The 15,810-nt window shown below is 41.3% G+C and overlaps 1 protein-coding gene across 3 annotated transcripts in view; it reads left to right on the top strand.

Annotated features, from left to right (window-relative positions):
• cecr2 (CECR2 histone acetyl-lysine reader) overlaps positions 1-15,810 on the top strand; it is a 46,103-nt gene that overhangs the window by 17,363 nt on the left and 12,930 nt on the right. Inside the window, exons 2-7 of one of the 3 annotated variants that reach the window (XM_020603033.1) lie at positions 8,943-9,037; positions 12,166-12,349; positions 13,189-13,316; positions 13,520-13,606; positions 14,218-14,285; positions 14,455-14,639. In XM_020603033.1, the coding sequence (XP_020458689.1) occupies positions 8,943-9,037; positions 12,166-12,349; positions 13,189-13,316; positions 13,520-13,606; positions 14,218-14,285; positions 14,455-14,639 (747 nt within the window). Of the gene's footprint in view, positions 1-8,942; positions 9,038-12,165; positions 12,350-13,188; positions 13,317-13,519; positions 13,607-14,217; positions 14,286-14,415; positions 14,640-15,810 lie in introns of all 3 variants that reach the window. The other 2 variants (XM_020603031.1, XM_020603032.1) reach the window with 2 other exon arrangements.

Genomic DNA, 15,810 nt, shown 5'->3' with positions numbered 1-15,810 from the left:
TCCGTCCAGCTTTCTCCAGCTGACTCCTTGATTCCCTCGAAGATCAGGTTTTTTCGCTTGGACTGTACTTCCAAATGCTCCATTTTATCCGTTATGGCTATTAGACTCTCACAGGTTTTGTAGACATCATCCTTTGTTTCCTTGGTTTGTATTTTCTGTTCACCCATGGCTGCTTTAATCACATCCACATCTCGCTCGGTAAACTGCAAACTTGTTTTTATCTCCTGTATTTCTCTGGTCATGTCGTCGAGTCTCTTGTTATTTGTCTCCATAAGTAGTTGCACAAAACCTTTGAAGTTGTCTTGTTGTTGGCTCAACAGTGCGGTGTGCATCTGTATCTGCTGACTCAACATCTCCTCTGTTACTTGCGCCGCTGAAATATAATCCCCTTCTGCTTCAACATCCTCGTTTGCTTCTGATTTATTAGCTCTTTTCCCTCTTGGAGGCATTTTAATAGTTGTAGAATTTGTTCAAAGACTTGAAAATGTAGAAGATGTGAAAAATCGTAGAACAGACAAGAGGAGCAGTAAAGACTTCTGCAAGTTCTTGTTTTGATGCAGTCAGTCATGTGTGTCTGGCAACAAGTCAAAAATGTTGATGCTTTCCTGTGATGATCAGATGAACTGCACATCCTGAGGATGTGAGGGCGTTTTCCTGTGGTGTTATGTCTGTATGTGCGCATGTTTGTCATGTGGCAGGAGGTGGTTACATGTGGGGGTGGAGGGTGTTTTCAGATGATGGCTCCTAGAGGAACCACGTGTGAGCTGAAAGTGGGGGAGGAAGAAATAAAAAAAAAAAGAGAGGAAGAGAGGAGCCTTTACACAACAAACAGGTCTCCCTCCCCCCTCCGGCTATCTATTGGTGATACAGACCCTGGAGGAGCTGTTAACAGCAGTGGTATGGAAAGTATCTGCTGTGAGGGAATCCAGAAAGGACTACCCCCGATACTACTGGCCCTGTGGATCAGTCACAGCTTTGGAGCTGTTGCACTGCTTCTCAAAACTCCTTTTCTCTTTTTCACTTGGCATCTTGCTTTGGCCAGACACATATGCACACATTTTACTTCTACTTTTCTTTTTCTCACTTTTTCCACAGCACTTGATGTGTTTAACGCAAGGGGCATTGGTCGCAGGGGTGAGAGGTTGCAGGGGGAATGTTGTAGGTCTGTACAATACATCCACGTTGTGACGAGTCACTGAGTGGTTTCATTCACGTTTATGATTGGACAATAAACCTCAGTGCAATACCTTTGTGTGTGTGTGTGTGTGTGTGTGTGTGTATATACATTGTACAGATTATACAGACTCGTACAGGTCTCTAGTATTCTGATTTAAGTACTCTATTTTTTATCCCTAGTTATCTCATTCCAAAGAACATTCCTTTGTTGTCTGCATTGTTACTGTCTGTTCATGCTGCTTATTCTGCATTGTTTGCACTTTCTGTTGCTTGTAAATGCTGCTTATTTTGTTATATTACACAGCCTTATGCTGGTTTACTGTTTGCACATTGAGAGCTGATGTACCTGAATCAAATTCCTCGTGTGTCCAACACACCTGGCCAATAAAGCTGATTCTGATTCCAGCCTGGGAGTTTCCATTGGCAGTGAATGCTTATACTAACAAGGCAAACAAATGAGACTTGGGCGTCCACATCCCAATCATCCCCCTGTATGTGAATGGTCAATGCAGCGCCTTTGCCAGATGATGTCACTGTCCGGTGTGGTAAAAGTTGAACCAGAACCACCTTTTTTGCGGCACAGCATTGCATAATTTTGCTGGAGCCCCCTGCTGTGCTGGTGCCAGCTGTGGTGAACACAATCCTCCATAGAAATGAATGGAGAGAGCTGTGTTTTTTCACACCTTTGAAACTCAGTCAGATCATGGCCTGAGAAAATCACACTTCACTTTAATATGTAAATGAAAATAGTCTACTCTGCCTTGAAGTCTGTTAGTAGTCTAAGGACATCAGTTTAGCCTTGATGTCTCCTTTCTTTTAAAGTCAGTTCCTTTACTCTCTTTATTCATATCTTGTCTCCTACCATTTGTCATCCTGGTTCTCATATTAGGCAGGGGCCCATAGGCCCACTCTAGCAACCTACCGACCCATAATGGAACTTGTACCTGTTTGTTCCAGGTTTGCTTTTGTTTTCACTGTCATCTACCTACTTTGGCGAGGAGTTCCACTTGAAGAGTTGGTTTTGAGCACAATTCATGAGTACTCGAACACAGTCCGTGGGAGATGCGAACTCTACCATGCTCAAAAAAGAAAGTGGGCTGCTATGTGACCTCATAACTATTTGACTCTGTTGGCATTCCTCAACGCCTCCTGTCTCTTCAAAAACCATCATGTTCGTGCAGCATGAGCCCATTTCATCCTCTGACCTGCATGGTAGATGTGGAAGTAGGAGGGCAGGTGAGAGGGCCGTTGTTTGCAACTCAGAAGTAATAAAATCATCCACAGTAAGATTGACTTTGTTGTCATGCATTGTCCGCACAGAACAGAAACAAATATTGCTTAGTTGATGATGCAAGTGGTTGCTTCTTCTTTATGGATTGCAAGTTGGCTATGTGCATAATCCCACCTACTGTATGTACATATGCCACGTGTGCTGGGGCACAGAACAATGTGAAAGCGGACCTGCGGGGGAGAGGGATGGTGGATCAGTTGTGCTCTGGCATGGTATGAAACAATTGTGCCTCATGTGAAAACACTCAATGTATGCGTCTTCACACCTCAACAAGCACTGTGTGTAAACACACTGACTGGTTTAGAGGTAAAATGATCCAGGACTTAACCTGTTGGTTTAGTGGTGAAAATGGAGACAGCCACTTGACCACAGAAAAGCATTGAAAATTTCTGCAAGTCTGTGCGCTGCGGGTTCAACAGCTGTTAGATAAACTGCTCATGCATTCTCTATCACTGGCAGATTTTGTTGCATGCATGATTATTGAGCATTGTAGACTTGACTAGATGCTCTGTCCTCAGCTGTGTGTGAGGAGCACAGCCCCACCCTTGTGTAAACAGGGAGAGACAGAAACGAATACAGTGAAAAAGCAAAGCGAAATGAACAGCATCAGCCCTTCAAGTTCTGATGGTTATATGGGTGTGGAAAGCTCCAGGTTAAGACTTGTTAAGTTCTCGTGGTGTTAAAAGCACTGCTGGTGGCTAGTCCTCCTAAATGAGACCACTTTGGCTTGGCATGGCATCATTAAACCCAGCATGCATGCTGCAGGTTTACTGAATGCACACTGGACTTTAATCTCCCATGTAGTGCCATACATTTCACCGCTAAATCATACAGAATGACACTGGATCACTTAAAAATAAAACTTGACTTTCAGTTTGACAACTCTACTATTGACTATATGCACATTTCCTTTTAATTTCCCTTCTTGTTAATCTTGTCAAGGTACATAAAGTGTGATAGGGTCTCCTGGGAAAGAGAAAAGGAATTGATGAGCACTGGTGTCATTTCTCACACTGTTTGCAGTTCTGTTGAACAGATAATGACAAACAGTGCCCCAAAGTTGTGTTTTTTCAATAGAGATTTTTAAATATGCCCAGGATAGATGATGCTTTGTTTTTTTTCCCCCACCTCACTTCCAATTAATAATTTTTGGAGAATCAATGCTAATCATATTCTGCTTAACTGCGAAGAGTCTGCACTGTGCTCAGCTACAGTGAAGCCAACAACTGGCTGGAGTGAGGACAATGTGTATAGGGAGAGGAGAGATGAGGAAGATGGAGAGGAAAAGAATGGCCTGAAGACTGGAGTGAGGGTGTTGTCAGGGGAATAATAGAATGCCTCACAGACACTGGGCAGGGAGGAGAATGGCGTGGAAGAGAGGAATAGGAGGTTAAGGCAGAGAGAGAAACAGCAGGAGAATTGGGTGAGAAAAGTGCCACATACCTTCAGGGTGAATTGCTGATTGCAAGCCAGGCCTGCAGAGGGGCTGTGGTGATGACACACCTTTTGACTAAGCCGTGACTCACCCTCCAGTCTTTGTCCCAGTGTGTGAATACGAATTGCCTGTTTTGTTCATGGCAGTAGTTTAGTACTATGGTTTATACTCTTTCTAGCTTATCACTTATCCAGCTCTCTTATCTTTGAGTCCCTTTGTCTGTTAACTGTTTGCCAAAGTTTGTAATTTGTGTCCTTACTAGTGTGGTCACTATTCTGTACACATGTGGTTATTGGGGGGAAAGGTCCCCACAGGACACAACAAGCTGCAGCAGAGTGTTCCTTGCAGCCCTTTACTAAGCAGTGTTTGTTAGCGCCAGAGGGATTGTCAACTGAATGGATGACTGAAGAAAGTACATGCACACCACATTAATTTCCCATCCCTCTGCCATCTGAGATGCTGAGGCACTTCAAAGGTTGAGCAGGATGGTGTTAATCCAGGGGCAGCAGCACTTTGCTGTGCTGTACTCAACTCTCTACACTTCCTCTCAGCCTTGGCCCCCAGCTTTTTCAAAGTGTGATCAAAGTGCAGTTTGTTTCTAATGGATGGGCTTACTTTGGACCAGAGGCTGCCTGACAGGGACCAGAAAGTGGAAGATGGTGTGACACAAGTTATCTCAGTATCTTATGCATATGTACATGCACAGATATACACACACACTCACACACACTGCCTTTTAATGATCAGAGTTCATATCTATGACAGAACTCTGCAGCTGGATACCATATGTACATGTGTATAAGCCATAACACGTGCTAGCGTGAGCAACTGTTTAACCGTTCAGTCAGTCACTTTGTTGTTAAAGCTCTGTCTCCCTTGTCATACATTACGTTCACATTATAGGCCTTAAGGCTCCATTTCTTTTTGTCAGATTCAGTTTTTATCTCCGAACACTGTTGCGCTCCTAAATTGCCATACATGCACAGATTTAAAGTAATTGAATGTGAGCCACATGCACACAATAATTACAACAATGATGCAATTTGTGCAACAGTCAAATCGCATGATTTCCTCAAAAACTGCTTGGTTGTGACATGTTCCTTCTACCTTGATGTGAACAAAAGCTTCTGCATAAATGTCCAACAAATGTGAAGCATCCTCTTCTCTCCACTAACGCCATCTCTGTTGTTGCTGTCCTCTGTGTTTATTTTTACTGGACTGTGAAACACTGATACTGAATGATGATGACAGGTGATATGTGCATGTACATGGGAGTGAGGCATTTAAAAAGAAAAAAAATGGGGAAACATTTTCTGGGTTTTATTAAATTGCCAACAGTGTAGAAAACACAACAATCGAGTAGTAAACAGGGTTTACTATTATAGTTAATTGATGATTGTAGAAGAATACATTGAATGTATGTTGTCTGTGTTACTGTGCTGTTTTTTTTTTTTTGCACTGATTTTATTCTATTTATTGTGATTATATTCTGCCATGTAAAGTACTTTGGTCAACTGGGTGTTGTTTTTAAAGTGCTTGTATAAATAAATTTGATTTGATACTTGCACATAAATAATACAGTATTTCTTTAAATTTGAATGGTATAGTTATTTACCCAGTTCAGTTTCAGATTCTATGAGGATTTTATTGCTGTAGTTTGTGAAGGAAAAACTATCAGAAGCAGCTTTTTTATATGACAGTCCACAACTACAGCAACAAAGTAGCTCCAGCCTCAAAATGGTCTACCTCACCCCAGCCTGTCGGGGCAGAAGGCCACTCACCTCTGTCGGAGGTTTCTTGCGTTAAAGCGAATTTTTCTTCCCTGCTGTCGCCAAGTGCTTGCTCAAGGTGGATTTGTTGTGTTTTTCCTTGATGATAATAATAATAAGGTCTTGACCTTGCTTTATAAAGTGTCTTGAGGTGACTTTTGTTATGATTTGGCGCTATACAAATAAAATTGAATTTGATTGACAATGATCATAAAACTGAATGGACACTAAGAAGTGTCCTCTATTGCTAGTTTGAAGCATTTGGATTTTTCTGACTTGAACCTTTCTCAGTTTTAGTGACACCTTTTGCTTTTTTAAATTGTGTTCTTTATGTAAAGTAAGTCAGCATTAGTCCACTGCTGCTGCCTCAGTTTTTAATAGAGATAGAAACACTTGAAGGGTAAGCAGGTGGACGGTGTGGGTCTGAATTGACCATAGATAGTGGAGGGAGACAGATGTGAGGGATATGAGGCCATACTGCCTGGACTGTGCTGTTTGCTCACCACAAGACAGACCTAAAGCTATTAGCTTAACAAACTCAGTAATAAGACATACTGTACCTGTGGTGGATGACATACTGCAGGTGAAGGTGAAATTATTGCTTCTCTGCAAGTTTCTGCTTGTTTAGCAGGTGTTTTGATAAACGGCTCTTGCTGGCATAGGTTTTATTGCACATATAGAGCTGAGCAAAGGTGTTCAGCCTCTCCCTCTGTAGCGCCTCAGCTCCTGGCTGCTGTTTGTGTGTTGAGGAGCGGAGCTGCAACTTCAGTCCAACTCCCAACACAGAGTGAAGCCGCTAGCTAATATTTACAAAATACACAGCTTGCTCTAACTTTAAACAATAATAATTTTGTGATTTGCACATTTTGTACTATTTGTAATTCTGTCTGCCAGAACGTAGACGTTTGGTTCACGGTTTCAGAATAGTTGCACCCCTAATGTTTGCTGTTACTCTTGTAGTCTGAAATATAGAATTGGGTAATTTGTCACGCTTGACAGTGTGTTTGCAAACAGTAGTGCAGTAGTAGTCTCTGTCTAATTCTGTGGTAGACTGCAGGAGCAAGCTGTCTTACATGAGTTTTTCCTCTTATACTCTCCTTTACTAACCTCAAGCAAAAATTATTTTATCCTGTTTCTCAACTTCTTTCTCAGCCTCCTTTTTGTTCCTCCCCTTCTGGTTTTCATCACTCTGACTTATTGGCTTCTGGCTTCCGTCTTTCTCCGTGGCTGAGAGGTGTGTACACTGACCTTTGGTAACCCCTGAGCTCACCCAGAGCCAGACTGAGGAGAGACGACTGAGTGCACAATAATTAAACGTGCCTCTTTGTCCTTGATATAAATTTGGACCTTTTTTTTTTCTTGAAGGGAGGAAAGGCTTCCATTCATGCAACAAGGAAGAATGACACAGGGGAAAAGTCTGGATCTGTTATTAGTGAGAGGGCTATCAGCAGGAGGGGTGAGGAGTGGTCAGCTGCAGGCAGTCATGTTCTTTTTCTGAAGAACGACCAGTTAGGCTTCAGCCTGAAGGGACCGCTTTGCATCGTGCTAAAGGGGGTTTAAGTGAAATGGACACTTGGCTGATGGAGCACCTGCATTTGCATTTCTGCCCTCTCAGCCTCCTGTTCTGTCTCCCCTATTCTACTCTAGAGCCTTTGGCTATCATTGGAGAGAGCGGTGCATGCTGGGAGGCCATGTGGGGTGCTGTGTCTTGGTTGGTCAGCAGAGAGTAGGAGGGGGTATGGCTGTGTTGCAGCTCTAGGCCCCTGCTGCCTGCCATCTCTCCTTGGTGCTTTCAGGTCTTTGAGTTTGCTTTGCCCGTTACTGCCACTTCATAAAACCTCAATGGCTGAAACACAATGCCGGGCAGAAGAGAGGTCATGGCTGAACTTGAACCTCAGCTCCAGCCAAGCAGCCACTGGCAAATCAAGAAGCCCTAATCAGACAGGTTGCAATTCCAACCATCCCTTCTGCTGTTATAGCAGCAAACTCAGACGTGTGCAGTATGCTCAGAGCTCAGTCTTTTTCTCTTGATGCTTCATTTCACAGTTGAGATATTGCCTTGTTTATATGACTCTAAAATTGCTTGAAGTATCAAAAAGGACCTGTTTTGCTAATAATGGTGTTGCCTTAGGCCTGGGCAATGAAACAATATACTGCAATAGGCAATCCTCAGGGATGAGACATTTGTTCAGTAGGATGGCTGGTTAAAAGCAGTGCGTGAAGACCACATAAAGGTGGTTACATGAACAAGCCCCAAGCATGCTCCTTCCCTAGCTCTAAAGCAGCCAATCATAGCCCTTGATAATGCAGCGTGCCACAGGTGATATGCAAACAACCAATCAGGTGTGTAGTTTGGTTGCTCCCTCAACATGCAGCACTACAACAGAAGCAGCATAGAATGCGAGGGAGAAGATGAGTAGAGGAAGTGAAGAATTGTCAATAAAAAAAGGACAGGTCCACTCAGCAGTATGGCACTTATTTTTATTTAAAAGGAGTATCTCCCCATCCATGTATGTCTTGATTAAAAAAATAAATAAATAGTGGTTTAATTAAACCTTTCGCTCCTCTGCTGTTTATTAAAAATATAGCCTTATAATAGCTAATTAAAATGATCAGTAATTGTTATTGATTGATATGGAAAAAATTATCCTAACATTTTTTTGCCATATCACCGAGCCCTATGTTGCCTTGTTGAATTGTCCATATCCACAAGGGGCTGTGTAATGTAAATTTACCTTCTGCCCAAGTCTACAAGGGTGCATGTACCCTCAGTGCCCTGGGAGTGTGGGGAGTGTGGACAGTCTGCACAGAGTTCAGTTTTGGGTTCCACATGGATGGATGCCTGCACAGAGTTTGCATGGACTGTCCACACTGCCAGTGCACTGATTGCACATGCGCCAGACTGGACATTAGTTTTGTGCATTGTATGTTTATTCTATTAATTTCCCATCCTTGGTCCTTCTCCTAGTCAGTGGTTGCAGATGCCGTTTTCTTTTTTTTCCCCCATTTCACTTTTTCTATGTTCAGCTAGATACAAAAAACAAAGTAGTAGTATGCTGACTCTTGATTGGTGTATGATTTAGAAGTTTATTTGTGTCTCTCTGAGGAAACCACAAATAAGCCTTTATTCTTGGAAACTCTTCTGGTTCTCTCATTGTGTGGATGTGCTGTAGCAATGTGTAGCATTACTTTAATCATTTGCACTGATATCTCTGATCTGTTAAACAAAAATTTATGCAGAGTTTTTAACCTACCATTTCTTTGTGTCCAGGAGCTGGAGAAAGCCCTGTCAGAGCAGGACTTGGACTTCCTTGGGGACCTCGTTGCCTGTCTGTTGCAGGGATGCTACCAGCGCACTGACATCACGTAAGTATACAAGAGAAAAAGAAGCTGGCATATTGGCAAAGGCAGGTGACACAAATATTATTAGCTGTTAAGGTTTTTATGTGGCATGCACAGCAGCTGAATGAAGCTTTTAATCAGGGAAGAGGGGAGAAGTTTCTAGTAAATAGGAAACCTAGGTTAGGTATTGGCAAGGTCCAGCCCTTTTCTCCAATGTACCTTTCTAGTTGTTGTTTCCCAAAGTGTTTTTACTTATACAACCCCATTTCCAAAAAAAGTTAGGTTGCTGTGTAAACTGTAAATTAAAAACTATATCCACTGATTAGCAAATAATTTAAAACATACATTTAAATGAAAATGGTACAAATGCAACAAACAAAATGTTAAAGCTGTGAAATGTTACTGGTTTTTGAAAAATATATGCTCATTTTAAATTTGCTGCCAGCAACACATATCAAAAAAGTTGGCAGTTTTACCACTGTGTTGCACCACCTCTTCTTTCAACAACACTCAGTAAGTATTTGGAAACTGAGGAGACCAACTGTTTTAGTTTTGAAAGAGAAATGTTTTCCTGTTTGGCCTTGATATAGGATTTCTGCTGCTCAACAGTTTGGGGCCTCCTCTGTTGTATTTGTCACTTCGTAATGCACAAAATATTTTCAGTAGGTGACAGGCCTGGACTGCAGGCAGGCCAGGTTAGCACCCAGGCTCTTATTATGGAGCCATGCTGTTGTGGAATGTGGTTTAGCATTGTCTTGTTGAAATAATTAAGGCCTTCCCTGAAAAAGATCATGTTTGGCTGGCATCACATTTTGCTTCAAAACCTGCATATGTTGTTCACAGTAGGGAGACCAAATACCATGATACAATGCAAAAAAAAAAAGATACCCTCTGTTCATCTCAAATAATGATAGTTTTTAAACTTGTATTTGTGGATGCAGTGATGACTCATGCTCACTGACTAAGCTTTTCAGAAGAGTTCCTGAGCCCATCTACAGGATCATTCAGAATCGGTCACTATGTAGTGTCACCCAAGGGCCAGAAGGTCATGGCCATTCACTATAGGTTTTCAGTCTTGCCCCTTACTCTCAGATTTTTTGAATCTTTTAATGATATTATGTACTGTAGATGATCAAAACAACAACATTACTTATAAGACTATATGTCATAAAGGTTCTCCTGGGCTGCAACACCGGTCTCTGTTGCGAACGAAAGCTGCTGTAGGTACCTTTTCTGCTATAGCTCACTAGCTTTTGCTGTAAAACAAAACAGTCGCACATCAGCCTGCAACTGCAACACCTTGTGGAAGACTCCTGCTTGTGCATTGAGTGCATGGGCAGAGTGCACAGAGCTAGGAAGTTAGGTTGACAGGCAGGTAGGCCATCCAATGGTTTTGCTTTGGATGAGTAAAATTACTCGGTATTTTTCAGCCCTGCTCCTGCCACTGATAACAGATTATTTTCTTTATGTTGTCAGTTTATTCAATGCGTTCATTGCCATTGGGATAAAAGAGAATTTCAATAAACGTAACAAAAAATGCTTCTGAAAGGAATTGCCAACTGTACCTTTAACAGACCCAGTATAGTACAGTAGGTGAACACATTACTTGTTTTTGTTAGGTAAAATAAGAATTTGTTAAACAAAATATTGGCGGCACAGTGGAAAAGAATCAGTGAACTTTGTTTTTAGTTTTATTTGTTGCTGTGAGGGGGGGGAGAGCATATCTGTCAATTTCAAATTAGTCATTGCACCCAGGATGTCTGAGTCACTGGCACAATGACTCACTGAGGAGTTAGAATTTACTCACCATATGGTGCATGTAGGTTTGTGGTTAAAGTCATACTAGAATATATGAAAGCAGCATAGCCACTGAAACCTTTCTCTTCCCTGTGATCAAATGATGGAAGAAAGTGAGTATGTACCAGAGGTGGTTATTCAAATTTACACATGAGCACAAACAGAGCCTTTTCTCTCATGGGGCTTTCTTCTCTTTACACCTATTTTAAGCCATCATTAGAAAGTAGCATAGTGGTACCAGTGAACTGATAAGTGGAGGCAGGACTGCTCTAGTCTGGTTTTACCACCCAGTCAGCCAGTAACAGGAGGACAACCTGCTTTATTGGACTGGACAGGCGCTGGCAACCTGGGGGTAGCTGCTCAGCACTGGTCTTTCACAGAACTGCCCTTTTCATCCACACATGTTAAATGCTCTGCCAGAGTGGGGGAAAGGAGGGAGAGAGGGAGGATGTTGGAGAGGACGTGGGACAGAAAGGATGGGGTAGTGGGAGGGGGACGCTGCAGCTGTGTGAAAAGTGCACTCTGCTCTTTCAAGATAAGCCATTTTTTTTTCTGTCCCTCTTTCTCTGCGGTGCTGCATAGATTCTCCCTGAGCCCTTGTTCTGTTCATCTGAGTTGGAACTAAACAGTGCAGATTAATTGGCTAGAACTAAACCGGAACCAACATTTATTTACCAGCAGAGATACAAACCAACTCCCATTCAAAGAAATCAGTATCCCCCCTCCCCACCTCCTCCGCCTCTACAGCCACTATGTTGGTTTGAACTTTGTTTCCTAAACTGTGAATTTCAAAAGGACTATTGTTAATATTGAGTCTTGGTGTATTTGGCTTTACAGTGTACAGAGAGGATTTGCATCTGAGTTGTTTGCATTTATCCATATTGACATACCTTCTTCCTGGGCTCCTATTTATTACAATAAACATCACACCAGAGTTTTCAGATGGTTTAATTTGTAGTTAATTTATAACAGACGGAATTGAATCTTACATTACAAATCTAACAAGTGTGTTTCAAATGACCTTACAGTGAATGAGTCACCTAAATTACTTAATATCAGTTACAAAACAGAGGAAATGCCAGTTGTTTCAGAACAGCACACAGTAAACCACAGGATAAAATTGACACATGGGAAAGACACAAGAGATGTAGTTAATCTACATGTAGTCTTTGTTCAACAGGAACAGCACAAGATAAGTGTGATAAGAAAATGCAATGTCAGTCACAGAATTGTCAGTTGCTGCTTTGTATATACAATAGGTATAGTGCTCGTCACAACACTGAGCTAATACAAGCTTCTTTTTTTTGGCCACTCACATTTGCCAATCTTTCCTGTTGTTTTGCTCTCCTCTTTAGCCCTCAGGCATTTAGCAATTACCTGGATGACATTATCAGCTACCGGTGGGAATTGGAAGAGGGGAAGCCCAACCCACTGAGAGAAGACTCTTTCGAGAATCTCCCTCCTCGTACTCAGGTGGAGCTGCTGCACCGGCTTTGCGACTACCGTCTGGATGCTGCTGATGTTTTTGAACTGCTTAAGGTATACCCTATTCCTCATGGGGATCAGCTTAAAGAATGTGGACATGCTTGTTTTCATAAATGCAGTTTCAAATTGGTTCTATGCATGACATTCACTTTGGAGTTTATTTTATTTTGGCAGCTTAATCCCATCAAACTCATGAAGTTGTGGGTGATACTGGTGTTCAGCAGTTTGCACCTACTGAGGCTACATTAGTTAATATATGACAGCAGAATGTTAACACATTGTGGCAGCTACTTGCTGTTTCTTTAATTATTTTCACCTTCTATAGTAGTAGTTGTCTATTGGCTATTGTGTGCCTTACTTATAATGCAGTCAGGATGTGACCAGAGCACACTCTAACCCAAAACTGGATGGTGAATTTTAAAGCACCACAAGAATTTGCTTTAAATCATTTACTAATACTGTTGGAGTGTTTTGCTGTGGGCTAAGAAGGAGGTGTAAACTGTTAAATATATTTACACTTGTATTTGTAACGGAATGCTATCAGTCTAACAAGGACAACCTTCTAGACAATAGCCCCATACTGGCTCATGTCTGTACTGACATAAATTGAGGTGTGATAACTTGACAGTTTTTACGCCATGTTATATGTCAGTTTATAATTTTCCTCTTAATACATTGTACTGTTTTTTTTTTTCTTGAGTTATGATTTTTTTAATGTATCACATTGAATTTATGAAAGCACTCGGTAACATACTGAAGGTGCCTGATCCCCTCTGTATGATTCACAGCCATGCAAGCTCAAAGGATTAAGTGACATCATCCACTGACTGAAGCATGATCCTCCTACACATGATTTTAAAAAATATAATGCAATCCTCCACCCCTCTTTTCAGGGGCTGGATGCAGACAGCCTGAGGGTGGAACCACTGGGGCAAGATGGAAATGGAGCCCTCTACTGGTATTTTTATGGTACTCGTATGTACAAAGAAGAGCCAGTCAAGAGGAAAGCAGAAAAGATCAGGTAAATATTAGACAGCATCTCATTATCTTCTTTCAATATCCAGTACACCAAACATGAATGTTATGCCCATTGTCATGTTTTTTGTGGTTGATTAGGCATGTAGTAAGTGTGTAATTGCAGTGGAAGTCTGACACTTGTTTACCGGCCTGTTAGAGTTAAAGGCTGTCATTTTAGATAATTCTACTTCATGTTGTGTTTTGCAGCAGTGAAACCCCTGAATTAACATTACCAGAGAAAAAGAAAAGGGGGAGACCGCCAAAGAAGAGAAAGCTGGAAGAACCTCAGCTAAGGTGAAAAACTTTTTTGTCTGTCAGTGCAGTCAGCATATTGAAGATAATTGTGGATATTTGTAGGTATGCATGTACTGGTAAAAAAGAATACATGCATTTTACTGCCACAGCTGATGCCATAGGAGCTTGTTTTGCAATGTGGTCTAAGTGCAAATATATTAGTTAGGGTTTTTTGTAAAATCATGTATAAAACTCAGTTGTTGATGGACCTGTAGTCTACTGCTACAGAAATGTAATTTTAGTTCTCATACATTAATTGGCTCTGGAAAATTTGCATTATGTTTTTGTTTTTTAATGTTACCCGCTCACCTTGACTGTGATACTGTATAGTTTAGATTTAATTTTGATGCAGTTGAAGGATTAACAGAAGGCTGAGAAGGGATTTACTGCTGCAGAACATGTTTCACAGAGATATACTATATATGTCTCAATACGAGTATAATTTAATGTTCAAAAAACCTAAAGGGCAACGCACACTAGCAGTGTTGCTCCCAGTGTGTGTTACAGACTCATCACAGTGTGCATTTCTTTTAGTAGAAATGGAAATGTAATTTCATTTACAAAGATTTAGATTTATTAATTTTCAGTTTTTTTTTTTTTGTTCCTTTCAGTGAGGTGGAAAGTGAAGTGTCAGAAGTGAAGACAGATAATGGGCTGGAAGATCCTCCACCTATCACAGGTGACAGGATCTTCTTAATATGAGGAATTTATTTTAATGACTATACTTGAGGAGTCTGTTTTATTTGTACATTGTTAAAGGTTTGACCACCAAACTCACAGATCTAATTGTCTCTACATATTTTTCATAGAATCAGAAAGCCAGTGTCGCTTCTCTTTGCCTCAACCAGGCCGTAAGCGTGGCGCTTGGTCCCTTGTGTGTGATACAGAGGAGCAGTGGGTCAGACTGGCAGAAAGCATCAAAGACAAAGCCTCCCCACAGGACCGCCACCTCTACCGTGTCATCAGCCAGAACTTCCTGCCTGAGATCAGCAGCATGATTGAGCACAAGGTCAAACACCATAGAGACAATGCTGTTAGTCCCCATTTCAGTGGTTCATAATGTCTTTTGTGTTTTCTCAATTTTTCTACATACTCTAGATTCTGCAGTATAAAAGTCATTTTATACAAACTTAGATTTCTTATATTTAGGTAATATAAAAATTGTGTAATGTAGATCGAAAGATTGAGCAAAGTCTATATTCATCTACGGTCATATTCTGGCACACCTTACTGTAGTTCTCCAGCAGTTGTTTTTGAGATCATGGACTTTTAAACCTAGGCCAGCTGCAGGACAAGTGGAGTGAAGGAAAGCCGGTCTGTGCTTGCCCTTAATTCTGACACCAGATTGGTAACGAAGTTGGCCTCAGGTCTTTAACTTGAGCCTCTGGAGAACTGCAGTCAGCTTTTTTTGAGTTTGGCCACAACTTGAGTCATTCTGATTTGTCATTTTCCATATGTTGCATACCTAAGTGGGGGAGATTACAGTCATACATTTTGCCTGGATCCTTATGAACATGAGTCAAGACCAGCACTACCCACTCAGTTTTCCTTCTAGTATACTTCTATAGTTTATAATGGAATTAATTTTACTCACTGAATGCCACAGCTCGTCAAAACTAGAGTAGGTTCTTGATGTTCATGATTGGGTTCTTCCCACTCTTGTAATAATCACCAGCACTGACGTTTGCTGTATAAATGCTTTCAGCTTTTCTCTGCCATCATCAGCATTGAAGTAAAAAAAAATCCTGTTGACAGTTTGATGGCAGCACAGGGTCACTCTCTTATCACTAATAGTAAATGTGATCTTGTCCTTCACTGACTGCACACATACTCGCATTGTATGTGGCATTCAGAAGACTTTGTGTATAGCTTCTTTCAGTATAGAATATTATTAGAATCATTGTGGTGGTTCATTGTAATGAAAGCAACAATACAACCACAAAGTTTTTTTTATTTTGTAATTGTTTGCTCTTGTATTACCGTAATTTCCGGACTATAAGCTGCTACTTTTTTCACACACCCTCATCATGGAAAACACATGACGAAATGCATATGATGCATCTGTCAAGTTAAAGGCGACCGATCTGGCTGTCAAAATATCTCATGTTACAACGTGGACACCTGCGTCTGTGTACAAACTGTTTTTTCGTTTTAAATTTAGTGGGTGCGGCTTATATTCAGGTGCGCTCACATAATCCGCTAGT

The sequence above is a fragment of the Monopterus albus genome, unplaced genomic scaffold (genome assembly GCF_001952655.1).
Source record: "Monopterus albus unplaced genomic scaffold, M_albus_1.0 scaffold59.1, whole genome shotgun sequence".
Lineage (NCBI taxonomy): Eukaryota > Metazoa > Chordata > Actinopteri > Synbranchiformes > Synbranchidae > Monopterus > Monopterus albus.
The sequence above is the reverse complement of the archived record's forward strand: the minus strand, read 5'-3'. Positions and strand labels throughout refer to the sequence as shown.